A 27,524-nucleotide genomic window follows, 5' to 3' on the forward strand; every position below is an offset into this window, starting at 1 on the left:
TGTGCGTTTCTGCGATTATTTTTACTTATTTTTTAAGAAACAAATTTTAAACTTGTATATTTCGAGAGCAACAAATTAGCAACAAGTTCTTATATTATTGTTATGTACAATTTTATTGCTATATATAATATTGTTCCGCTAACTTAATCTTCCTTTAGCGGAACATCATTTTTTTTTTAAACTTACAGAGCAACAAATTTTTTTCTTTGGCAACTTTTTAGCAACAAATGAGCAACAAATAAAAATATTAATTAGAATTGATTCTGCTCATTTTGTTCCGCTAACTTATAAGACGTTCGACGGCAGGTCTTCGAAACAAAAAAAAAAAAAGTAAGAGGAGAAAAAGGGGATAGATACGAGAGTGACACGAGAGAGACCAACTTTGGCACCGCGCCGAAGTGTGCCGCGAGAAAGTTACTAAACATACGATTACGAACGCGTCAGAATCAATTGCACCAGACAGTAGCGTAATATATAGTTAAATGGGAGGATGTAAGCGCTATGTGTGATTATAGATATCTAGTCGACCGGATCCTGTGTGCTATGCGCTTTATTGTACATGTTTTTTAACAAATGTTCTGCAATAATATTCTGATGTAATATACAGAAAAAGACAAGATGACAAAGCAGATAGGATTACAATAATATACATGGAAGAAACTAAATCATCAATCAAAAAAGGTACAATTTAATTTTTTCCAGGTATTATTATTGCAATACATTTGTTTTGATTGTTATATTATATAGAACTAGCAAGGAATAAAATTGGAAATTATACATTATTTACGGATTTGTGAAGTAAAACGCATTAAAATTATTATGCACATACGTAATATTTAAATGTTAAGATAATTGTTTTAAAAACGTGATAAAACTTTCCGCTTAGCTAATATTCCATAAAAAGTTAATGTTTTATGGATCGTTCTTATATAAGATATGTAAGCGTAAAAATTAAGAACAGCAACAACAAAATCTATATTGCATTGGTAGAGCTTTTGCGATTTGTATGCAAAATTGATTTATTAGAAGTATAACGCTTAAATACATGCTCGTGAAACGTCAAACTAACCACCTTTATATCGCTGCTGATAAGTAGAACGAGCCATTGTTAGTCGCGCGATAACGAATTTCGAGTAGCGCGTCTTGTATCGTAACCAGAAATAATAAAATTCGTTAATATTGAAAATTTTAACATTTTGCAACAGATAAAGATATATAAAAGAAAAATTGCTGCTGAATTTTTATATAGAAAATCTGAATATTATCTCGTAGAGTTGAGGCGCACACACAATGTTTTTTGATCGATTGATCTATATGTGTAATAATAATAATAATAATAATAATAATAATTAAAAGAAAAAGAAAAAGAAAAAGAAAAGAGACAATCCAAACATGCCATAATAATGCCTTAAAAATTATGCTTGCTTTTCTGTTAACTTAATATCTCGTTGCAAAACATAGTATACTATTGTATATTATTTTTATATGTGTACATACGGATATTATTAGCATTTGTAGAATATAAATATTTTAAATCTGTGGTCTTAATCTCTTAACGAGATATTTTCTAAATAATATTCCTTAGAGAGAGAGAGAGAGAGAGAGAGAGAGAGAGAGGGGTTTCTCATACATATGTACATCACAAATAGTATCTCGTGAATTGAGAAATACAATGAAAACAAGAAAGCGGAAAAATTATCGAATATATCTTTACGATTATAGCGCGAATTTAGCTGAGAAGTCGACGTTTGTGCTTTATGGATTTCAAAAATGAATGTAATTTTATTATTGTACTTACGTAGTTCACGATGTATGTAAGTATAAAGTTGTATTCGCTTGCCATTACAGTTTATTTATAGCCAACTATACTAACGACATACAATAAGGATTAAATAATAATAAGAAAGATAATTACTGTTTTAACGTTTTCTTTTTTATCGCAGGCATCATGTTTAAATTCGTGCAGCAATTAAAAACAAGGCTACGTGTGCATTATGCTAATTATAAGTTTCTCGTACACTTTTTAAATAATTATAACAATGAATTTGTTATCGCTCACGACAATGCGATAATTTCAAAAATTCCGTTCGTTTGCAACAATTACAATCGAAGATCGTGAATTTCATAAAAACGTTATGTTTGATAGAAAGTTTGCTTATTACAAATACGTGCCATTTTTTAATATTTATCGACATTAAATACGTGAAGTTTGGAAAATAAACAGACCTGCATTTTTAATAAAGATATTGCATAACAGAGAGAAAGAAAGAAAGAGAGAGAGAATGTGTGATTATAGATATCTAGTCGACCGGATCCTGTGTGCTATGCGCTTTATTGTACATGTTTTTTAACAAATGTTCTGCAATAATATTCTGATGTAATATACAGAAAAAGACAAGATGACAAAGCAGATAGGATTACAATAATATACATGGAAGAAACTAAATCATCAATCAAAAAAGGTACAATTTAATTTTTTCCAGGTATTATTATTGCAATACATTTGTTTTGATTGTTATATTATATAGAACTAGCAAGGAATAAAATTGGAAATTATACATTATTTACGGATTTGTGAAGTAAAACGCATTAAAATTATTATGCACATACGTAATATTTAAATGTTAAGATAATTGTTTTAAAAACGTGATAAAACTTTCCGCTTAGCTAATATTCCATAAAAAGTTAATGTTTTATGGATCGTTCTTATATAAGATATGTAAGCGTAAAAATTAAGAACAGCAACAACAAAATCTATATTGCATTGGTAGAGCTTTTGCGATTTGTATGCAAAATTGATTTATTAGAAGTATAACGCTTAAATACATGCTCGTGAAACGTCAAACTAACCACCTTTATATCGCTGCTGATAAGTAGAACGAGCCATTGTTAGTCGCGCGATAACGAATTTCGAGTAGCGCGTCTTGTATCGTAACCAGAAATAATAAAATTCGTTAATATTGAAAATTTTAACATTTTGCAACAGATAAAGATATATAAAAGAAAAATTGCTGCTGAATTTTTATATAGAAAATCTGAATATTATCTCGTAGAGTTGAGGCGCACACACAATGTTTTTTGATCGATTGATCTATATGTGTAATAATAATAATAATAATAATAATAATAATTAAAAGAAAAAGAAAAAGAAAAAGAAAAGAGACAATCCAAACATGCCATAATAATGCCTTAAAAATTATGCTTGCTTTTCTGTTAACTTAATATCTCGTTGCAAAACATAGTATACTATTGTATATTATTTTTATATGTGTACATACGGATATTATTAGCATTTGTAGAATATAAATATTTTAAATCTGTGGTCTTAATCTCTTAACGAGATATTTTCTAAATAATATTCCTTGTGCACATTTTTACACTTTCAGTTTGATATTAACACACACACAAACTGTATCTACGATAAATATTTATGAAAGCAATGCTTTTATGCAAGAAAGATCGAAATTTCTGCAAGATTATATATATTATGGATTAATATATTAGATATATATAGATTATTATTATAATCCATCAGGATTTTTTTTTTAATTCCATCACACGTATCTGATTAATAAGTAACGTGTCTTGACATTTTATAAATAATTGTGCATATAAATTATTATATTTATTTATTCCAATATGCTAAATATTATGTCAAAACGTTCGTAAAAATAACATCGAATTTTAATAGTAATATTTGTTTCTTTCAATATTTATTTTGTCTATTTATCTATTTATCTATTTGTATATCTATATAAAATTCAGCATAACATAGCATCTTTATCAGATTACAGTCGCTAATCAGTCGCTAACATAAACTTGTGGATTATTGTTGGATGTATTTCATAGTATACTTTAAACATAGGTAAAGAAACGATTTTATCGTATAAGACTATTCAATATTTTAATAGATCGTGTTGTGCAAGCAAGCTATTATGTCATTTATGTACAAAACGATACATTTGTACATCGCATGCGTAATTTTTTCTACGGCCAGGCTGGCCCGTTTTATATACACAGTAATTCTAGAATAGGTCAGGTTTGATTAATTTGGCATATACTTTGATCAATTTGTAATTTAAATTTATTCTTAGAGATGTCAAAAGCGTTCTAATTATATGCAGAACTAAACAGTATTCTGTTGATTAAATTTAGAAAAAAAAAACAGAATTTTATTCTGTAATTAATTTCAAGTAATCACCATTTTAAAACGAAATTTGTTTTTTTAATGTTGTAAAAGTCATAAAAATCTGTAACAATCGATTAAACTTCTGCAAAGAAAAAGATCGATCTCAAAAGATACGTGTCGCAAAAAGATACATATTGGCTTAACAAAATTAAAACTTTGCAGAATGATTAAATAAGATTGATTGTTTATGATTCGTAATATGTTATCGGTGAAATATTATCAATTCAATTTTTTTATCAAATTTGCCGTTGTGAATAATATATATCTAATTCATGAGTCATTCATGAGTCATCACCAAATTACGCGTCGCTAAATCAAATTGAACGTAACATTTGATTAAAATTTCGATATTAATTTACATAATGCGATATTTCGTATCAAATCAATTTTAATATTATAATGTTTTTTTATTATCAATATTATATTAGAAATCGTGGATTAGGCTGATAAATATTCAACATACATTTTAATAATCACTATCAACTCTGCAATTGGCAACAAGTTATATATTAATAAATAATAAATCAATTAATAATGTATTATATATCATTAATGCAAAACATATTACTATGATTACTTAGTATATATATATAACAGAATTTATTAAAACCTAAGAGAGAGAGAGAGAGAGAGAGAGAGACAGAGAGAAAGAAAGAAAGAGAGAGAGAATTTTTTTCCATGTTAATTCATTAATTTTATTTAAAGCAAAATTCTATTCATGGCCCAGATTAATTTTTAATTAACTATCTTAATTAGTTCTCAAAAATGTCATACGAATTGTTAGAAACTTACGTACGCAACTGGTCAACTGCAGACACACTTTCTCTTAATTCTTTCGTAAGCAAATTCTTCGAAAAGATCTTTCTCATTGCTCAATTTCAGATAATATTGGTAAAAAATTTATACAGTGCTAATAATTACATAAATATATACTTACACACAAACGACAATCAATTCTTAACGTATATATCGATAATTTTTTTAGATATTTTTAGAATTTCGTCGGCTAATTGTAAAATCTAAAAATTTCATTGTCCAAACGGGAAGGATTAAACTTTGTATTTTATAAGAATACAGCTGGATCGAATGTAATCGAGGAACGAGACATTTATCATTCGCCTAGCATCAGCACGCGATCAAAGATCGTGTACATTCTATATTTACATGGCTTTGTGTTTTTCCGAGCAACGCTCGTGATCATTTCGATTAACCCGACCAAGAGAATGCGTGTGAGATCCGTGGCATTTCCATTCGAACGAATTTGCATAAATATCGAATAACGAACAAACAGATATGCACTGCGTGGGATCCGAAAGCAGAAGCAAACACGGTCGCGTTTTCAATAAACTGTATGGAAATTGTGCACATATACTGTTTATTTATTTATTTACTAACGGAAACAATTCTGCGCGAGAGATATCATCTAATCTTTCGCAATGCAAGACAAATACCCGCAAAATTTTGCATCAATATTACAAATAATAGTGCGCCAATATTACAAATAAACAAATTGATTTTAGACAGAACGGACTGTGCTGTATATTTGCATATAATTACAGCGTTATCATGATTTAATTAGTTTTTAAGTGATTAAATGGAGGAATTAGAGATGCGAAAATATAAGGTACATTGATTAATGTTGACACGTTTTATATGAAAATTGGCAATTATTATTTATCAGAATCCAGTCTCAAAAGATATCGATACAGTTTGAACAGATTCTAAGATAATAAAGTGATATCAGATTTTACACAGCTTCCCGAAAGAATATCATAAGTCGCGATGCTGAAATTGAAACAATCATCCGGGGATTAATGTTCCATTAAGATTGATTTAAATATTTTATATCCCGCGATATTTTTTTAGGGCGAAATATATAGATTCTAATAAAAAAGGTAATCGTCAATTTTTTTACACTTATTGTTAACCGTAAAGACTCTTTCTCGAAGCATTAAATGCTCCTAAATTTGCAGGTAGATAGCGATCTCTACATAGAGATACATATTTCAGAATGGAGAACGTTGTAAAAAAATTTCATAGAAAAGCATTGCAAAATTCGAAGCATTGAATTTATATATGTTCTGTATAAAATACAGGCTCTCTCTTTCTCTTTGGTTAATGTTTTTTTGCACGTGTGTTTCGCTAACTTTCGCATGGAGTTACAATGGTACAATGTGATGCGACATTATTACATTCGTAAAGTGTCAATTATCAGCCGTTTCAAAATAGAATGTTATTCTTGGAGTCAAATTCTGTTTGGTCATCATTTATTTAGTGACTAATGTTTTTGATGCTGGATATTAAAACATAAAGTCAATATATCCAAGATGTGATTTGAAAAATGTAGTTTAGAAAGAGTATGTTAAATTCTTACTCGGGCGAATTATCTTTCATTAAGAAGAGATTTATTTTTCGTAAATGAGAAAATTAAATAAGTATAATGGTAATATTTTCAGCTAATATATATATATANNATTTATTTATATATTTATATATTGGCCGCAATCACATTAATTAAACCGACGAATTTCTAATTATTATTTTTCGGGGAAAAACAATAAAAAATATATTAGCTAATATATATATAGCTTTATATCATATATTGATTAAATCATTACGTCGATTGCAAAGGCAAACGAAAGAATGATTGCATAATGAAGTAAATAAATGGGAATTTATACACATTAATACACATTTTCTATGTGAATAATTGCTTCGTTTGCTTCTTTATGTCGTAATAACCACAGTTACTCAGAAAAGTTTAGAAAAAGTATGCATCTCTTGGCCTTGAGACAAACATTAACTCTGCGGGTCCGCTTTGCGTAATGTAATGATGATTATCACTAATATTTTTTAAATTATTCAAAAGAGGTAAATTATATAAATAGGGAATAAAAAATAAAATAAAAAATATATTCTTTATAAAAGGTCAATATTAACATATTAATATGATTGTAATAATATGAATTTTTAAATACAACATTCCAACATTTTCTTATATGTTGAAATATAAAACTATGAGAATTAATTCGAATAAAACAATTTTTTATATATATAAAGAAATACATAATTCTCGATGATTTTATTTGAATCTCACTGTACGTGCAAATGTATTAAGGAATCTTCTCACGATCATTCATAATTTTTACCTTTATGGATAACGAGACAATACACGCGGATAACGCATAAATAAATCATTTAAAAATTCGGTTAAATGATTAGAAATCGATTGGAAAGGAATGGCAACTTTTTGATTAGGATGGGAGAAGATGGACGGTGCGTGTGCGTGTTGTGTGGAATAGATCAATGTTGTTTATCGTTGACCTGTGGAGAACGCCGGTGTTCGGCGACGAGCGCGTTGTCCAGGACAATGTGGATTCGCGGCGGCTCGCCGCGAAAACGAGGTCACGTTCCTCGAATTCCGACGGATCGAATGGCTTATCGCGAAACGATCGAAAAAGCGGATTTCCCCGTTTCGGGCGTTCCTGGTATCATTTCTTGATTCGTGGTTTCTCTCCACGGGGCGGATCGATCGCGAGTGCGTCACTTAACCTCAAATTTGCCGCATAGGATGCCGGTACACGCGCGCGTGCAACCAAGATCACGCGACTCTCGCCGTGTATCTCGCGGACGCTGCACACACCGTATACGCGGGTATTGTCACACGGGTTACACCCACCTGTTATTTTTCGTTGTCCTCTTCCTCACCCTCTCGCGACGTTCTCCCACGTCCCTGCCCACTTCCGTTCGACCCTTCGTTTTCGAGCACCAGACAGCCGGCAGCAGATCGTCGGCGACTATGTAATCTCCCAGCAGCAACAACGACAACAGCAATACCACACGATTATCGTCGTCCCTCCTCCTGTCACCTGACCGCGCACATAAACGCGCGGCACGCGACGCACCACCTTTCGCGCTCGAGAACGGCAAGCGCGGAGGCAACAACCTCGGTAGCTCTTCTTGTTCTTCCGTGATCGTCGTTACTTCCCTTCGGCGGTCGATGATCGGTTTCCTTCCTTCCTTCCCGCGCGGTTGCGTCTCGCGTGATGAAGTACGCTACGATCGAGCGAATAACGCGAGAGGCGTGTATATCGTCACTTCGCACCGTCGTGGCTCGGTAAGCTCGAGTAAGCTCGTCCCGCCTTGATCGCAAGTTTTCTTGTCACTGTTGAGCAACGGCGGCGGCGGCGGCGGCGGCGGCAGCGTCTTCTTCCTCCTCTTCTTCGTCGCCCGGCGGTGGAGATGTACGAAAGAGGGAGGCGAAGCGTGATAAAAAAAGATGGAGAAGAAAAACTGGGAGAAACTCGAGAAACTGCTGCCGTTGCTAACTAAACTCGAACACGCGGTCACGCTCGAGCGATGGACGGTCCCCACGCCTTTTAACACCGACGCTCCGCTGCCGCCGACGAGTTTCTCGTCTGTGCTGCTGCTCGCTCGCCCACCGGGCGAACGTAGTCGATTTGCCTTCTCCCTCCTTAAAGCTCGACCGTGTGTTTCACGCGCACAACTACCACCGCCGTCTCCGTCGCTCTACTCGCCCCACGATCCGCGATGTCTATATCGCGCGAAATCCCGTCTACATCCTCCGTCCTCGTCCTCCTCCTTCTTTCGTCTCCCGCCACCTGTCAACGCACACTTCCGCACCGGCTCGTCTTCTCGTGGCCTTGTGTCGCAATTCTTCTTATCTCTTTCTCTTCCTCTCTCTCGCTCTCGCGAGATTACGTGATGTTCGTTCGGGAGGGGATTGTCATCTTCTATTTAACCGCGATGTAATCACTGGGTAATCTTTAAACAGAAATAAAGGAAGTCACGACGATGGGAGGGCGCGACAGGAACGAGGCCGGCTAGGCTGGCGAGGCGCGAGGCATGTCATAAATGAGGCGCCATCCTGCGGTGCGCGGTTCAATCTTTGTAAATTTCGTTCATTGATGAACGCGTGTAAAACGTAAAGTATAAAATTTGCCTAATTTAGGAGATCGAACGTGTATCTCTTTTGCCGCTCTTTTCTATATTTAACGATTAATTAAATTTTTACATATGTGTTTTTTCCATTTATTTATTTATTAAGCCTTGGAATTACTTTTGTTACAATCGTTTCATGCTTGAAATTATCGTTCTTTTGAAGAAAAATCATTCCCCAGAGAAAGAAAGTATTAGCTATAATCTAGATCTAGAACATTGCATTAATATATAATTGTAAATATGACAAATTGTAATATTTATATATTTGTTTTATGATTTTATCCAGTTATATGTATAACTATATATTACATAGTTTTAGATTCTTCAAAAGAATGTAAAAGTTTTTAAATATATATATTCCATGTTTTTATTCGGTTAACATAAAACATGCAGGTAATATATCACCCGGGAAAAAATGATCAGATCAGATTAAATCAGATCAAATCAGATCAAATTAGATCAAATGATCAGATCTATTTTTATACCCAATTTGATCTAATTTGATCTGATTTGATCTGATTTGATCTGATTTGATTATCATTTTTCCCGGGCAGTTTTGATATATTCATTTATTTACTCAGTGTCGTCTCTATTTTTTTTACAATTTATGTAATTTAGTGAAAAAAAAAAAAAGGAAAAAGCATTGAATATTAATCTGTATGTATATGTTTATGAACATGTTTTGTATGTCTCTCGCATGAAGAATATTTCGGATAATAATAGAAATCCCTGTTCGTTCTATGTTACATTACATTGCAATTTGTTATTACACATATTGTAATTATAAAAAAAAAACCCTTGCGGAAGTTACATTATGAAAAATAAATAAGTAATTACAGGACATGTTATAATATGTTTATGGACCAAACAAGGCAATTAATTCTAATTAATTAAAAACGTGAATTTTATTTAATTATGCAAGAGAAAACTTGTGTTCTTCATGTATTTCTACGCATCAGGAATCTTTCGAAAATTTTTGAACAGACTAATTTTAATATCTAATCTGTGCTTAATCATATTTCTCTCTCTTTCTCTCGTTTGTTCAATTATTATCTCAAAGTGTTACGCGTGTTACATATGTTTCGCAGATATATATTCGTTCTTTTTTTATCGTATCAATATATTATGATTTGCCGAATATCATTATATGTGCCTAGTTGTCGAAAGTTGGACTAGCTAAAATGAGATTATATAATATTTCAAGATCGCAAGAGTTTTTTATGTCCCAAGAATCTAAAAATTAATGGATTCGAGTTCTAATGCAAATCACTTTATATTATATTTGTATTTTGTAATGTGCTTAAGTATAGAAATTAGATCTCAAAATTACTCTGTTAAAAAATTTTCGAAATATTTCTGATGCGTAAGAACAACTCATTTTTTCTTGTGTAATTAAATAAAATTAATATTTTTAATTAATTAAAATTAATTGGCAATGTGGAGATGGTCGAGTCGAATCGTGCGAGTCTCGCATTAAGCTCTTTCTATGTCGCTATGCCGTTTCCTCTACCGGCGATTATCATGCAAGTTCGTCGCGTCAAGTTCGCCACGAGATCGAGAGAAGAAAGTGAGTAAGTGGACCTGAATGAGCGCGCGATTCCGGCTATTTCGAAAAGAGCGGCACCGCTGGTTCCTACATAACAGTCTTCTTATGCGAGATTGTTACGCAAGTTGCGATGTATACCGATGCTGTATATGGGTTATAGCGGTCGGCGAAAGCGATCTTTTGCCGCGATCCCTTATGATCGCGGGCTGGTTGTGAATTATCTCCACGAAATCGATCTTCTTCCACTCTTTCGACCCAGCATTTCCTAACATCCGGCGAATATCTGGCATATATACTTCTGGTGTTTCTTATTTTATTTTCCGCAACTCAGCGGTCAGTTTGATCTCTCTGAAATCTGATTTGTGGTACAATACCTATGTTACGTGCATTTAAAATTGAACCGTGTATAAATACACAAGGATGCGACGTGGTTACGTGCTGATTACACCACTTCTTTCTTTATCGTTTCTCGCACTTTTATTTTAAGATATTTCGGAGCACCTTGCAAACTTGATGCGCATTCTTTTTGTAACTGATTGGTCTCGCAGTCGTGTTAAACGCTGATAAATTTGACAGTACGTAGCGATGTTTGCCGAGATCTTGCCTATTACAAAAATTAATGTAAATGACATACGTATAAGTTTCGTTGAATTTTAATTCCGAGTCTGGAGAAGTTGAATCGCGAACGTCACAACGCAGATGATAGGCGCACCTTGTACTGTCAATATTTTCGACGATATCGTGATCAATTTTTCAACGATTCCAAGAAACAGCAGCGCAAACAGCAAGAGTATACCATAGACGAATATACATATATTTTTTCTTCAATATTAATCTCTCTATAAAAGAGCTTAAAGAAAAACTCTAAAAAATAAATAAGATCGTGGACATGTAGTATACAAAAGAAAATTATATATATAAATCGAAATTAAATCTGCGATATATAAATAATGCTCGTTTTTCGCGTAATTACACTATAAGGACACTATATTTCAGTACAAATCTCGAATTTAATTTTTCGCTTGCATAAAATTTTATAATATTCGTATAATAGTATTTACATGACTAATAATGAGATGCCTAAATGATCAATGATCTTGACACATGCTAGACACGAGTGCGTTTCTTAGAATCGCGCTTGTACTATTCGAATGAAAACTCATATGAAAAATTTATCATTTTTTGCACTTTTTCGAGGACCTGTTGAAGTGTTTCAGAGTCTAATGTTTGGAATTTTTTGGTAGTCAGACACACGCTATTTATATCTATCGTATAACAGTAGAGAAGGATAGAAATTATTAATTAAATTAATTAATAATGTTGAATATTTATTTATATTATATGACTTTTTTATGTTAAATTTTTTATATTGAACAAGAAGTATACAATTCCTCGAAAGGATTATCATATTTTGGCAAATGTTACTTCTCGTAAATTTTTAAATGAGTAAAAATATATTTTGACATAACTTTTATTATATTTTTATTTTGACACTTGCGATTTTACATTATTTAATGCGAAACATATATTGCATCGATTATTTACAGATATTGATAATTATAATTTTCAAATTAGGGTCACAAATAGTTTGATCATTGGCTTGAAATATACGTTTTGTCCGTGTTTTAAATTACATAACTGTGGAACAGTTGGATCACGCCATTATTCGAATCTATTTTTGAATCCTGGTTCAATCTTCAATCACAATTTCAGAAAATAGCGAATGCGCAATCACGTCAGCGCAATGTAACGTATGCATGCACTTTATACCTCTCGGTTGAACATGACATTGCTTGATGCATTCGCTCTTCACGTAACAACACTAATCTTTTTTTAAACATTTTTCTATTCGCTGCCTAATCCATCCAACGTGTTAATTTTCCGCAGAGGACACAATCTCCGAGCCTTTTCTCGGTTTTTACACGCATTGTTATTAATGTGCAAATAATCAAGTACAAATTGGAAACAATATTGAGAGAAGCACGATATAGAAGAGGTGCAAAAAGTTAGGAGATTATCTGAAAATTAAATGCATATCTATATTTTGTCTTGTTACAACATTATTACGACAATACCCCCGTGAAAAAATTTCTTATAAATTATATATTATAAAACGCAAAAAAGTAATGTTTAGCAATTTTTACAAATATATAGAAATAAAATGTTACATAGAAATAAACTGTATAAAATAGTGCTGACCTTGTTTGAAGTTTTTTTATATAAAACTTTTATAAAATTGTGAATTATCAATATATGTTATGACGAGAAACACTGTTTTCAAGACTTCGGAATATTAATATTCGCATATCGAATTAAAAGAGCGCGCGAATTTTACAAACACAGTTATTTTCAAAGAGATCTCTAATTGTAAGTTTAAGAGAGAATATCTCTTATTTTAAGATCATACGTTATCTTTGTATATCATTTACATTATTGTTAACATTAACATAGCGCTTGCAAATGTCGTTTATTGAACAAATGTTTGAAAAATATACAACTATGCGGATCTCAAGAAATCTTGAATATTTATTTATATGTTTTTTACATGAAACGAACATGAATTGCTAAATCCTTTTGCGTTCATAATTTTTAAAAAGTTTTTTTCTTATGGATTATTAAACAAAATTACAATGCAATATTACGAATTAAAAAGTAAAATTTTGTTGTAAATCTGTACTCATTGTATATATTAAAATACTTATTACGGCAGTAAATAACATTAGCGTAATTATATGTATAAATCACTTTTAATTTTTCAGTTTTGTCATAGCAACTGTCATAAATAAGAAAAAAGATCATTGATATCTCTCTTTCTCTGTCTGTTTGTCTGTCTGTCTGTCTATCTCTCTCTCTCTCTCTCTCTCTCTCTCTCTCTCTCTCTCTCTCTTAAGCATATTTAATTTGAAAATAAATAGTCGTTCTCTTTTATAGATATGTCATCGCATCATAATTATTGTTATCAACACTTGAGTGAAAAAATTTATGTGTGAAAAGTAGATTCGTGAAAAATAGATTTGGAGAAAATAAAAAATTATTTGTAAATATTGTATAGTACCAATTTCTAAAACATACAAAAATAAGTAACTTAAACATTTCTCAGTTTTTAATCATTTCTATAAAAAGAATTTAACAAAAAATGATAAGATTTCATGCTTTTTTATGTATTTAAGAATGCGGCAAGATTTTGTAACCGTCGAACACATTTGGTGATATATCGTACGGATTGATAGGAGATGAGGACGAATATGTTTTTAATCAGATTAAGATCTTATATTATCTGTAGCATATAATTTTCATACGATGTATGTCAGTCGATTGATTTTACCAAAATATATAAAATATCTGTTCTTCCTCGGAAAAGAATTTATATAACAAGTTTACCTAAAAAGATTTATATATTTTCTCTGTATATCTTTCTTATTATTCATCTTTCTTATTTTTCTTCAATAAGAAATAATATTTTAAAAAGATATATATGTATATATATATATACATATTTAATAACATTTTTTAGAGAGAGATTAATAAAACTTAGTTTTGGCGGGAATGTACTGATTCAAACTTCATATGTGTGATACATGCTCTTAAAATGAGAATGTTAATTTAATTTTGTACAAAAAATACTAAAATTGTCTAGAATTTGACTCATAACAAATATGTAACAAATGTGAATCATAATATTGATAAGAACAGTTGCTTATGTTAATTTTGTAATTAATAGAGACCATAATATATAAGTTTTGAATTTTACAATTGTATAAAAATTATATGCAGTAATGTTTATATTGACAACATATAATATTTATATTTATAATATTATATTATAATATAATATAAACATAATTTAACTTTTGTCTGAAACATTTTTGACCGAGTAGGAAAGTCCTCTACCGTTTTGCAACCTTTGCAATAATTAATGAGGAATTAATTAAAAAAGATCGACCAATTTGCGCGAGTATTACCGCGCGGTGAGAAAGGACGGCTTGATATGGGCAGCATTGACATGTGGTTGCTAGGACGCGAGAATCCATCGTTATGTACCGCTCGTACGTAACTGTTGTTATTTGTAGAGCACTTCTTCCAAAACTTTGTCGTACGCCTATTTTTGGGTTGTCTCTTCTTGCTGCGCGCTTACACTCGCGCGAATTGGTCGATCTTTTTTAATTAATTTCTAAATAATTATTACAAAAATTGCAAAATAGTAAAGGATTTTCCTGCCCGGTTTAACCCGCTCTACCTGCAGATTACGGGTGGGACGATTATTATCAGACACCCTGTATAAGACATTGAATTGTCAAGCTCTACGAACTATCAAAATATACGAATGTCAATAACATGCCTTTTTTTAGAGAGGGATATTAGTAGGCATTACTAAAAATATGCAAAATTTTCAACTGTTTATTTGTTTTGTTATTTTAATATCGTGGAAATGTGCTAAAAATATTTTTTATTAGAAAGAAAAAGCTAAAAATATTTTTTCTTTATTAAAACTAATTTTTTCAAGTTAGAAATATGATCATATGTTTTCTGCTGTTTTAATAGTGGAATCTATTTGAAAAAAACAAATTTTTTTTGAGAATTTTGGAAATAATAGAATTATTACAATACATATTACATAATATTATTAGAATACAACTTGTTATACAATACGTACGTAGAAATTAATAAATGATATAAATTTAATTTTTAAATTTATAAGCATTTATTTTATACATTCCAGTCAGTCAGTAGATGAAAACGTTGAAGTAAAAAAATTTAATCGTTTGGAAGATTGATATTTGATAAGTTTCCAATTCCGTTCAATTTGAAATTCAACTTATATTCCAACGTAATGCTATTCATATAATATTACATAATCATAGTAGGATGATTTAACGATATACTTTCACTAGTAATCGCATAATGAAACCGCGCGCTTTTTTCGAGCCACGCACATAGCATTGATTTATTGTACGTCGTCGTTGAAACACGGAAAAAAGTCGATTTACAGATTGAGATGCATCTCGCATATATATATTATGGATGCATATGAGTTATTTATGCGTGCGAAACGCGACCGGTTATGTGCAAGCTCATTGTCAGTACTATTCGATGACTATTTTACATCGCGTCTCGGCAGACTTTCACGTTTGTGTACTTTCACCATTGAAAATTAGCACTGGCTCTTTCTTCTATTCTCAAGAGAGGCGCGCGCGATTAGTTCGTTTGGGCTAAACAAATTTTAGTGTAGGATAAATTTCCGCTCGTCTACAATGATGTTTCAGAATCTAATATTTTTTACTATTTCAATTTGATATCTTTTACCACTTTATCACTTTTACCATTTACCATCCTAAATTGGACTTCTATATGTAAAATCTTCTTTGAATCTTTTTTGCACGACTAAAAGATCATATCGAATTGACTGATATAATACATACACACAATTTCTTTTACATTTATTTATAATAAATTACAATAATTCTAACAAATTTTTGTCTAATTTATTACATATGTATTACATTGTTGCTATTACGTTGCGTTATTTATCAAGAGTAATAATTATTATTGAATAATTATTATTGAATCAAGTTATATTCTTATTTAATTTATTAATTTACTATTTATATTAAGGATTTTCTTTACACATTAAAGGGGTAATAATTATTACTGATTTGGGTTAATTGGGGAATTAGAATTGGGTTTATTATATTTAATTAAATTAATTAACTTTGTATTATAAAATTTTTTTACGCAATTTATTTAAATTACAACTAGATTTTTTTTTAAATTTCAAGTAATAAATACAGTAAAAATTAAATATTATACTATATAGGTAGTATCAGAATTTAAAATCTACTTATTAAAAATAGTTGCTCCTTTGCACTCTAAAACATATCTTTGATTATTGATTAAAGAAATCTGCTATTTCTGTCTTTATGAAATAGTTTCCGCATAAATATTAAAGTTAAAATAATGTTACCGACTATGTTTCTTTTAATCTTTAGTTCTGTAATATCTCTCAATCGTATCGACTCAACCTACAGGTGGTTGAAAAGGAATCTGTACAGAAATATCAACAGTAGTATTTGACTTCTGAGTAAAATGTTAGCTGAATACTTCTTGCATTAAACGTACAAGATGCATGTAAGGCACGCGCTATTTTTCACATATATTACAATTAATTTTGATTCTTGGCTTTTGATTTATTGTATTAAATATTTAATTTTGAAAATATTATAAAAAAATATTATAATAGGATTTGTGTAGATAAAAATAATAAAACATTTTTGATAACAAATCGTCCAGTTTAATTGCTTTAAAGTATTAATAAATATATTTATTATAAATATGTACTCTCTCTTTCTCTCTTTTTCTTATTTATAATTAATTATTAATATTACTTATTAATAATTTATAATTAATTAACAAAACTTCTGTTTTTTGCAAATCGAGGTTTTATGTTACATAAGATTTAGCTTTCAAATCTTTTGGAAACGATGACTTATGTCAAAGAGCAAACATAATTTTGCCTAATACTTTGGCATATACAAAAAAATTTTTCTTTATTGAGTTTTCTGTTTGAGTTTGTAATTTAATAGAAAACACGCGGTAAAGTATATTGATATATTATTACATTAATTTTGAAAGATGTGAGCAAATTGCTTGATTAATCTTTATCTTACAAAAGAAATTTAGTATAAAAGCCATTTCAATTTTTTTCATAACATTATTGGGGAAATATGCAGCATATATGTGATGAGATGTGCTTATTTTATATATATTTACTTAGTTACTAATGTAATTTTTCTAAATTTTCTGAAAGACAAAATATATTTTGTAATTAATATAGTAGTACAAATAAAAATAATTTGTCTTTTATTAGTTAAAAATAAAAATATAAAATAATTCATTAGTGGAAGCTCTTTGTCAAAGAATTTTTTATTAAAATTGCAATTAAAATTCATCACAGATCTGATACAGACTGAAATTTTTTTGAAATGTCAGAAAATAAATATGATCGTATAACCGAAGAAATAAAAAATAATTTATAGAAGAATCGATGTGTGTGCGCTTTGATTCACTATCCAACTGAGAAAAACAATATTTTGTTAATCTTGGCAATCTTATTAGCAATTTATCCAGTCTGTTTCCGCCTCTCGCAATACATTAACGAACACATATAAACACAGTCATTCATCCATATACACTTATATAACACAAAAAGTACAAAAGAATTTTCTATACATATATAAAAGACTTCGCCTCGAAATTCAGAGAGAACGATACTAAATTCAGACTGTCAGAAATTGCAGGAAGATGTTCAACGCGCTTTTCTTTCCACTTTTTCATTTCTTTGGATATTTTTTGAATCTGATCTTTGAATCTCGACTTTTTTTATATTCGATCACGCCGCCAGAGGATAACGACTGTATGCAACATAGCAGAGCGTTTTATATATGATGATTTGCAGCTAAATGTACATTCGATGTCCAATTGAAGTCTCTTTGAGGATCGGCTTATCGTCATTCGTCAAAGCCTCGATTGTCGATGAACACGCGGTTCCTAAGGCCGCTGTCTGAGATGTATCCGGTAGCCATTTTATATTGGTTTGCATATATTACGCCATTTTCGTTCTCCTTGATATCGTTCTGGAAACTTTGCGTATCTTGCTCCTTATCGTCTCTGAGAACCTTTCGCTTGCCAGACGCGTTTTTCGAATTCTTCCTCTTGTACGCTTCCTTGTAGAAACCGCGGAAAAGGAAATAAAACATCACGGCATGCATACCGATCCACCAAACGAAGGCCTTCGGGTAGTTGCACTCGACGAAGAGCAGCTGGAATGCGTGAATCATCACGAGAATAAACTGGATCATCTGCAGGGCCGTCAGATATTTCTTCCACCATAGATACGGTTGTATTTGCGGGCCGAGCGCCGCCAGAAGATAATACGAGTACATTACGATGTGTACAAAAGTATTCAGGAAACCGAAGAAACTGCTGTGACCACCTAAAAAAAACATTGATAGATATTGGATTATAAAAGATTTATTTTACAGACAAAGATTAATATTTTTCCTAATGTCAAAATAAATCAGAACGCTTTAAGAAAATAGACTAACTTTTCTTGTATAGATAATAATAAAATTTCCTACACAAATTTGAGTTTCAAAATGGGCAATCGCGTTTTGCAAATAAAATAATACACGTAAAAGATATCGAGCGCTTACCAGGGGTGAACTTAACTCCGAACCAAACGGACATAGGCATGCAGCCGTGATGAATGACATGAAGGGTGCTAATGTGATCATTCTTCTTTCTCAATACAAAGAAGATCGTGTCTGTGAATTCGATGAACTTAGAGATGTAGTACCACCAGCAACCTCGCGCCATCCGCAATGCGATTGGATTGTACGAGTAATCGACCGGCTGACACTTGAAAGAGTAATGTCCACCCCAGCCGGCAGCCCAGGCCTGTGAGAAGACAAAATAAAGGACACAGATTATCTCGACAAATTTCTTTCATGTCCGATAATGTGTATACAAGTAACTTACTTCGTAGAATAACCACGACGAAAATATTACTTGGAAGAGATTGTACCATATCATCACTCTTCTGAGATCGAAAGGTTTTCGATTCTCCATCAGTTTTGGTCCGAGGACCTTAACGAAATAGGCGTAGAATAAGCAAATCGCTAGCGTGGGAAACGGGCTGCTCATCATAGCCCAATTGTTAACCCTGGGATCGCTCTTGTTGTCCATCAAGTCTCGATAGCCATCGTATATCAATCGTATCAACTGCGCCATCTAAAAGTAAAATAGTACTTTGTCATTGCTATGTTATTCGAATCGTCATTTTTATCATTTGATTAGATTATATAGCTATATGGCAATTCAATCTAGTCATAAAACTGATATCGTTTTTGCGGGAAGTAGACAAAGAAATGTAGAAAGTAAAAGAAAAAAATATTGATATAGTTTAATAACACTAGTTTACAAATTTCACACTTTTTTTAATGCCAGAAATGGAACCAACTTTTTTTAACATATTTTGGGGCGCTGAGTTCGAATCTGCCGTCAGAAAAATTCCATCGGATCAAATTAATTAAATATAGCAAGTTAGCAGCACTGCAGTTTGCCTTACAATTTCATTGTATTGTATTACCATTTGTTCACGAAAATATCGTGCAGGCGTGTAACAAAAATTTAATGCTCAACACTTCTAATTTGTTTCTTAAATTCAATAAAAAATTTGCTATATATCATAAAAATGATTTTTCTTATATCTCGAAAACCGGATAGATAGAAATTTTTTGATGATAGATTCGTGCTCAGCGTTGAAAATTATCCTAAAAACAGTGTTCAAATGCTTTGGCACAAAACCTTGTAAACTAGTGTAATCTAACGCTATGAATATTATTATATGAGATTTTTGATAAGATCGTCCAGTATTATTGATATATCGTTCATGGCTAATGACTTATATATTAAATATTTATTGCTTGAGCAACACGGCTTAAGTGTATGTTTTAAACACATGCATAAGATAATTATTGCAAAACTAGGAACTAAGAGCCGACATCATGATTTTTTTTTATTGCGTAATTGAACGACATTGATGAGCTTATCGGATTCAATGTTTACTGATGATACTGTGAGATTGTGAACACAAAGAAACAAAAAAACTCTAAAGAAGACTGCTTTATCTTGATCAATCTACATCGACTGTAGTTCAGTAATTAATACAAGGATTCGAATAAAAGCGACAAGTGCACATCTAAACTTTAATTTATATATAATAAGAGTTGTTCAAATTACATATATGAGAGATTATATTTGCAACGCTCTCAAATTGGTCTTGCTTTTGATTCAAGATTTTAATAATATAATATAATATAAAAAATAAGTATCAAATAAAATCTTTTTATATAGATGATTAGGCTTTATTTGAACTTGACATTTTGTTCTAAGATAAATTAATTAATAATCGACAATATCAATAGACGTAAAAAATTGATTTTATATGCACTGTAAAATCCATTATAATATATTAGCCACAGAAAAAACAGCAATTCAAAATATATTATCTAATATACATCATCATGTCGCGTGCGTGTTACACGTGACTTTTATTTTTAAGTTATTTTTTTTACCTGGATAAACCGCGAAGTACGCAACGAAAGTAAACGGAACGGTTTCTGCACCTCGACGAACTCTCGACCTCGACCTCATTAGATCGCGAGACGCGCGACTTGATTTTGATCTATGGTGCAGGTGACGCGAACGATTAAGGATTTACGGATCGTGGCTCTCCGGTGATGAAAGATTAGGACTCTGTCCTTTCACTAATTAAAACTTGTTGGAAATTTACCGACGATATTTGTATTACGTTGTTTTACAATACACAAACGCAAAAATAAGCGCGCCTTCGCGCCTCAGTCTTTATTTGGGGAGTATGAATATTTTTGTTCAGTTTTGGAAATATAGTAATGTCGAAGGCAATATTGTATTTCATGTGTGTACTTTTTGTAAATCATCACAAAAAAAGGTTTCGCGAAACATAATTCTTTTAATTTCACGAATCCAAAATTTTCTTCAACTCGTAATTTGATATACAGAAAACGTGATTCTTTTTTATTTCCACGGTTAAAATATTTCATGATTAAAAGCTTATTACGTTTGTACGTAGAAAAAATTTTAAACGAATATTGCGTCGAAAGAAATACATTTAAAAGAATATGAGATTTGTGTCGAAATTACATTATGTTGTACGCAATTAGAATATGCAATTAGAAAAGCTGTTACAAAGTGCACTTCATACATCTGACTTTACTTTATAACATTTCGATGACTAGTATTTTGTACCATAGTATTACAAATTACGAAATATTCTCTCATCGTATATAATTCTATCTTTTCACCATTATAGAGTATTTTGCGAAAATTAATCTGCGATTATAAGTGATTTTATCTCATTATATTGTTTTGTAGCAATGCTTTTGACGCGTTAAAAATATGTGTATCAATTTGATTTTTATTTCTACAATAAAAAAGCTAACTTATACTTTTACATAATAGCACGCAACATTGTGACAAGCATCTAATTTACGATTTAATAGTATTCTTCTACTAATTATAGGTTTTTTAAACAAGTTGTAATAGATCTCTCTTCGACAAGAGAATTCCGGGATGTCAATAAATTTTAAGCAATTAGCTGTTGAAAGTAAAAAATGATATAAAGAAAAATTATTTTCTTTAATTAATTTTATATGAATTAAATCGAATTTTTAATTGGAAATTTAGTTCCAAAAACTTGCTACCTTGGAAATTGGCAATAAATGATAATTTTTTTCGACATTGCTTTATAACAAGAAATTTGACAGATTTAATAAGAAGACATTTTTTCAATTGTGGATAATATAATAACGCTAAGAATAAGAAACCTTTTTTCAAACAATGTATTATAATTATAACGTTAGAAACTTACTGTGTATTGTGAAAGATAGCTCATGTTATACTTTTATGATTTTACTTTTGTAACAGTATCTTGTGAGAAATAGGGTGCAGAAGTTGTCAAACACACAACGGCAGTCGTACGTATTGGTGCATTAAAAGTCGATTTTTTTCATGACCTACTAATTTAACGATACATACAAATAGGCATTCGCGAGTGCATTCGTCACAGAACCTGTTGGTCCAGTTCCCCTTGTCAATGCAAGGTGTTTTAAAACAGGTTGGCATACCGTCCGTTCTTAATCGCTTCATTAATTCATTATCCTTCTCTCCCGGATTCAAAAACACTGAATTTTTTAGGAGGTAAAAAAAAACCGAGCGTCCTTCTCCGCATTTTTCCTTGAGACTTCGCGATTCGACTGTCACGAAAACGGAACTCATTATCCGCGATAAACGTCAAACATGTGCGGCGACCGGCGTCGCGAGTTACTCGCGGGATTTTGCAATCCGTGCATTCGCTGCGGAAAGGAAAAGTGAAGCCGCTTCACCAAAGACTGTATGCGGCTAAAAAACTCGTTCTCGCCGCGAAAAAATGCGGTCCCTCGCATGCGTCCTGGATTCATAGTCGCACGATACATCTTGTAATTCTATTTGTGTGTGCTCCTCCGCTCCGCCGCGTAACGACCGCTTACACCTGCAGCGACTGTTGCGGTTAATGCCAAACGAATGTTTTTAAAGATGCGCAATATCTAATCATAGGCGTCAAAGTTTAATTTGCATCATTGGGCGACGAAAAAAAAGCTTATTTATAGCCAGGGTCTCCGGCGTATTCGAGTGGATATATCTCCGTGGTCGAAAACGATTCTTTCTTAACAAAATGTTAGCTACATACATCTACATGTACATATTGCCTATATTATTTTTCTCTCTCTCTTTTTCTACTTAATAAAATTGTATTATTGAGATGTACAAACCACGTACAATCACGTGTGTCGAAGCAATTAGATACTATATAAGTTTGTATAATCACGTCTCGCGATATAGAGTGACATTCTTGCAACTTGTGCAATATCTCGTTTTTTTTTTTAATATTTTCTTCTGTAATGCTAACGAATTTTCTTGATTATAGGTTTTTCTTACATTGTATAAGTGATCGCTAAATCATTAAAGAAATAGTAAGGAATGCTACCGTTGCTAACGTGCTTAACTCAAATAAGCTCGAGCAAATATTTTGATTTGCAAAACGCCTCGAAAAGATTTCTCGTGATCGACGGTTTAAACGTTACGGCTAATTTTCTGAGCAATTTTCTGAAACCGTTTGTCGAATAATCTCTATCTCTTGACGGCAGGACGCGTAATAGAATTTGCAAACACATTTGCTTCGAGGCACGATCATAAATCAAGTTGAAAATGCGATAATCACGGCTGCGGAATTTCCGCAATATTGTCTTCGATATAGCTGCATTCTTTTTATACGTGCACATGCCTCTGTCAAGATTTTCTTCTGTATTCATATCCGAAGAGTTTACAGTTTGCCTTCACGCGATCGCACGTGCGGACTCTGATCTCATAAAATTCAAATTGCTTCTTTGTGCGTTTTCTCGAATGATAATTGTCACGCGTACTTCAACAAATACGCAAGAAAATAATATGGGAAAACGGATTTACAATGTAAACAGTAATGTCTCGCGCTTGCCTCGTGATGCAATTTGAATCGTCGCGATCTTTAAGTGCCACTTGTTTGGCGAGTCAGGTGCATCCTGTTGCATTTATCTTATAACGAAAGTGTACCGCGACTTTTTGCTCCATTAAGATATGCGTTTCCAATAATGTTACGTTACATGTGTCTACGTGTGAAGCACGTCTCTTATCTTAACCCCTTTTTCGTTACGTCTTTTTATGTCCAACCAAAGGAATTCGCTCGCGACCATTCTGGGAATGAAGAAAAACATTTTCTTAAGCGCGGTATGTGTTGAAGAAAAAAAAAAAAAAATGATCGGAAAGTTTATGAAGGACGATCGATAGTTCTGTTCCGCTGCAAAGTATAATCTTTTCCAGATCATTATATCGTATATATGGTGCTATAATGGTATTATTAAATGAATATTTTTCAATGTTTAATAATAGACTACTACCTACACGGAAAATAAATGCTGTTGCTTCAATTAAAGTCTACGTCACGGGCTGCCACAGACATACATAGTTCATTCAATGATATTTTTATTAGACCAAATATCTGGATAGTTGTTTTAATAATCCAGATATTTGGTCTAATAAAAGTATTATTGAATGAACTATGTATGTCTGTGGCAACCCGTGACGTAGACTTTAATTGAAGCAACAGCATTTTTTTCCGTCACACACACTTATGTACGTTCACGATTTCTGTCAAGATGGATTTTATTTAATTAAAAACATATCTATTTCAATATCTAGAGATATAAAATTATGATTACAAGAATTTTTTTACAGATTTATTAAGTAATCTATTGAGATTAATAATAATTATTAAATAGAATAATATTATTAAATCAAACAAAAATAAAAACAAATATCATGTTTTCCTGAGAAAATTTGAAGTATCAGGATTTCACGGAGAGTGCTGACTTTTCTGCAATAAAAAAAATGATTTAACAATTAATCTGCAATTATCGATCGGCAAATTAAAACAGTTAATTAACAATTAATTAATTGTCTTATAAATTAATGTTTTATTTACTATAATAATTATACATATGCATGTGTGTTTTTTTCTTTGATGATTATGTAAAATAGTAAACATTGAATAATATTAATAATATTACAATTAATATGTAACAATTCTAAGATAATATGACTACTAATGGAATAGTGAAATCTCCATCCACAATTTGACGAAGAATTTATTGTATCTGTGGCATATGAGATTATTGAAATATAATCGTTGACAGATACTCGAAAAAATAAAGTGTTAAGTCATATATTCAATGCGATAAAAAAAGAAGTCAATTATTAATATTTATTAGATTAAACACTTATAAATATTTAGATAATAAATGAATAAGAAAGAGTTTTAGCATTTAATCTGATTGAAAGATATCTTTAAATCTGCATAAAATATTTATAATTAAATAGTTTATTTTTATATAAACTGTTTTTTTTTTTATGAGAAACTCGAACATAAATATTAATTTTAGATCTTTAAAAATTTGCAAGTGATATCCGATTCATTTTTTTTACAAATTTAGTCATTACTTTATATAATTTGCTTTATTTGTTGTTCATATATGCTTTATTCATATTTGCATTGTATACATAGATAAATGAAACACATTAGAGTCGATTATCTCTGACACAATGCTGACTCTTGGATAACTATCACTCGATTCAACATATATTAATAATATATTTCGCAATACAATTCATTCTTTGTCTGTTCTGTGCACATTTCGAGTATAATAGATAATGATTCAATAGGCAACTTCCCACATAACGCAATGTATGTGTACTTGTTTGTTAATATATTTTTTTTTCATATTGTATTAATATTTTCTCAAGCAAGTCCACGTAAATATTATTCGTAAATAAATATATGGATATTTATAGCGATAATTATGAGAATGCACGCGAAGGATGCAGTACACGATCGGGAGAATTTTAATCGGATTAAATTTCTCTATAATATTTAGGAAACGTCTGTTATATTGCTTAAACAGAATAATTTGATTGGGAAAAATTTTTTAGAATGTGAAAAATGAAAAAAAATATCTGTAAATTACATGTCTTTTTGTGTAAAATATTTATGTGAATGTAAGCGCAGCGGAAATAGCATTATTGTTCTCGCGTGTACTAATTGTAAGTTTATCATTGAATATGCTTACTCGTAGGTAATAATCGAGTAAATACTTGACGATAATGTCATATAAACAGTGCCATTACAACTGTCCTAAGCGCTATTACGCTGGAATTAGCTCAGACGCTTCAGCGCAAAGCTGCAAAGTCAAATAAAAAATATTTTAAAACGTTTTTTTTGCTTTTTTATATTTTTAAATTTTTATATATTTTTTTTATTTTTGTATTTGTTTTAATATTGTCGAGGGTTAATATATTTTATACTTTTTTTCTTAATAATATGTTTTTTTTCTTAATTATGTTTTGTAAAAACATAAGATAAAAGTAATTTAAAAATTATGTTTTCTGGTCTTAGCCTTTACGAATATTTCTATAATATCCTTGTAATCGAGGTTGTTGACCACTTCTTTCTCGATTGAAAGGATTGCTAAATTCTATCCGGTTAAACGAGGTACTACAAGCGGGCGGCATTGAGTTGGGTAAGGTCATCGCAGACCAAGCTGTCAATTTTCACATGTTTTTGAACACTTCAAAAATAATTGGCGACTATTAAAATTTTGTGCCCTACGCTGGAGCGTATATTGCGTACTGACTAGTAACGGCTCCGCGTATAAATAACAGCGATATGCGCGAAACACGTGTAATACTCACTGTTCGCTACTCTTCGCGTGCTTCTATCGTTATGAAATCCCGCCAGTGCGGAAGAAGATGCGTCTATATACAAGTTTCACCGCGGACGCGGCGTCGAATTCACAAACGAGTCGTGATCACGAGCGATAATCGCGAGCAATACACCGAAAAAAGCAAATAAATCGTGGTATGGGAACCAACAAGAGTGGGTGAATATCTCCGTCGCGAGACACCTATCGACAAACTGAGCCCGCACCGTCATCGCAGGGGCCTTATATCGTCTCTTATACCTGTGTAACTTCGTGAGCGTGTCGTAGGTTACGCACCTTCCCCATCCGCCGCTTCCGCGCGCGAATCCACGCTTTTACAATCAACCCCCTGGGAAAGAAGAAGAGAATATAAGACACTCCGCGATCATGAGTGACGATGCGGTTTGACCACTGTGCATTAATCGGTCGCGATTCTCATACACAGTGAACATTTGTCCGAGTTTTTTTACCACACAACTGAGTACAATCATAGCAATGATATGGATACAAAGTGTCCGCGCAAAGATACTTGTCATTTTCACGAATTTATTTGACAAATGTAAAATTGGCATGAAAAATTCTGTATCGTGTCAAAAATTTCTGAAAAGATTTAATTGAAAAATATAAATAATCAATCGGGTACATGGATCACAATATTTAGATGATAAATACAATGTATAAATGTATAAAATATATAAATATGCAATATATACATGCATTATTGAAGGACACTTATACGTATATGTATATGCTAATTTCATATTATATTCCTTGTAACGTTTTTATATATCCTCGAAAGATATTTTCTTTCGAGGATATATCGACACACACGTCGCCCACTCTATATCGATTGGACTCTAACCGGCTCTGTATAAAAAATATGTTACTTGTTTCATTTGTAACC

The 27,524-nt window shown here is 31.6% G+C and overlaps 2 protein-coding genes across 2 annotated transcripts in view; both read right to left on the minus strand.

The window, feature by feature from the left end:
• The window catches only part of LOC115245473 (elongation of very long chain fatty acids protein AAEL008004-like), a 49,471-nt gene extending 40,513 nt beyond the window's left edge, over nt 1-8,958 (minus strand). The window contains exon 1 of the mRNA XM_029823821.1: nt 7,869-8,958. The gene's annotated coding sequence lies outside the window, so the exon portion shown is untranslated. The remainder of the gene's footprint in view (nt 1-7,868) is intronic.
• An 8,271-nt stretch (nt 8,959-17,229) lies between these two features.
• On the minus strand, nt 17,230-26,873 carry LOC115245256 (elongation of very long chain fatty acids protein AAEL008004-like). Its single transcript, XM_029823491.1, has 4 exons — nt 26,613-26,873; nt 19,233-19,484; nt 18,908-19,151; nt 17,230-18,687 (listed from the first exon to the last, which is right to left on the minus strand). The coding sequence occupies exons 2-4, from the start codon at nt 19,482-19,484 to the stop codon at nt 18,203-18,205; spliced, it is 981 nt and encodes a 326-aa protein (XP_029679351.1). The 5' UTR covers nt 26,613-26,873; the 3' UTR covers nt 17,230-18,202.
• Between the last annotated feature and the right edge of the window lie 651 nt (nt 26,874-27,524).

This window comes from Formica exsecta, unplaced genomic scaffold, assembly GCF_003651465.1.
Source record: "Formica exsecta isolate Colony F162 unplaced genomic scaffold, ASM365146v1 scaffold122, whole genome shotgun sequence".
NCBI lineage: Eukaryota > Metazoa > Arthropoda > Insecta > Hymenoptera > Formicidae > Formica > Formica exsecta.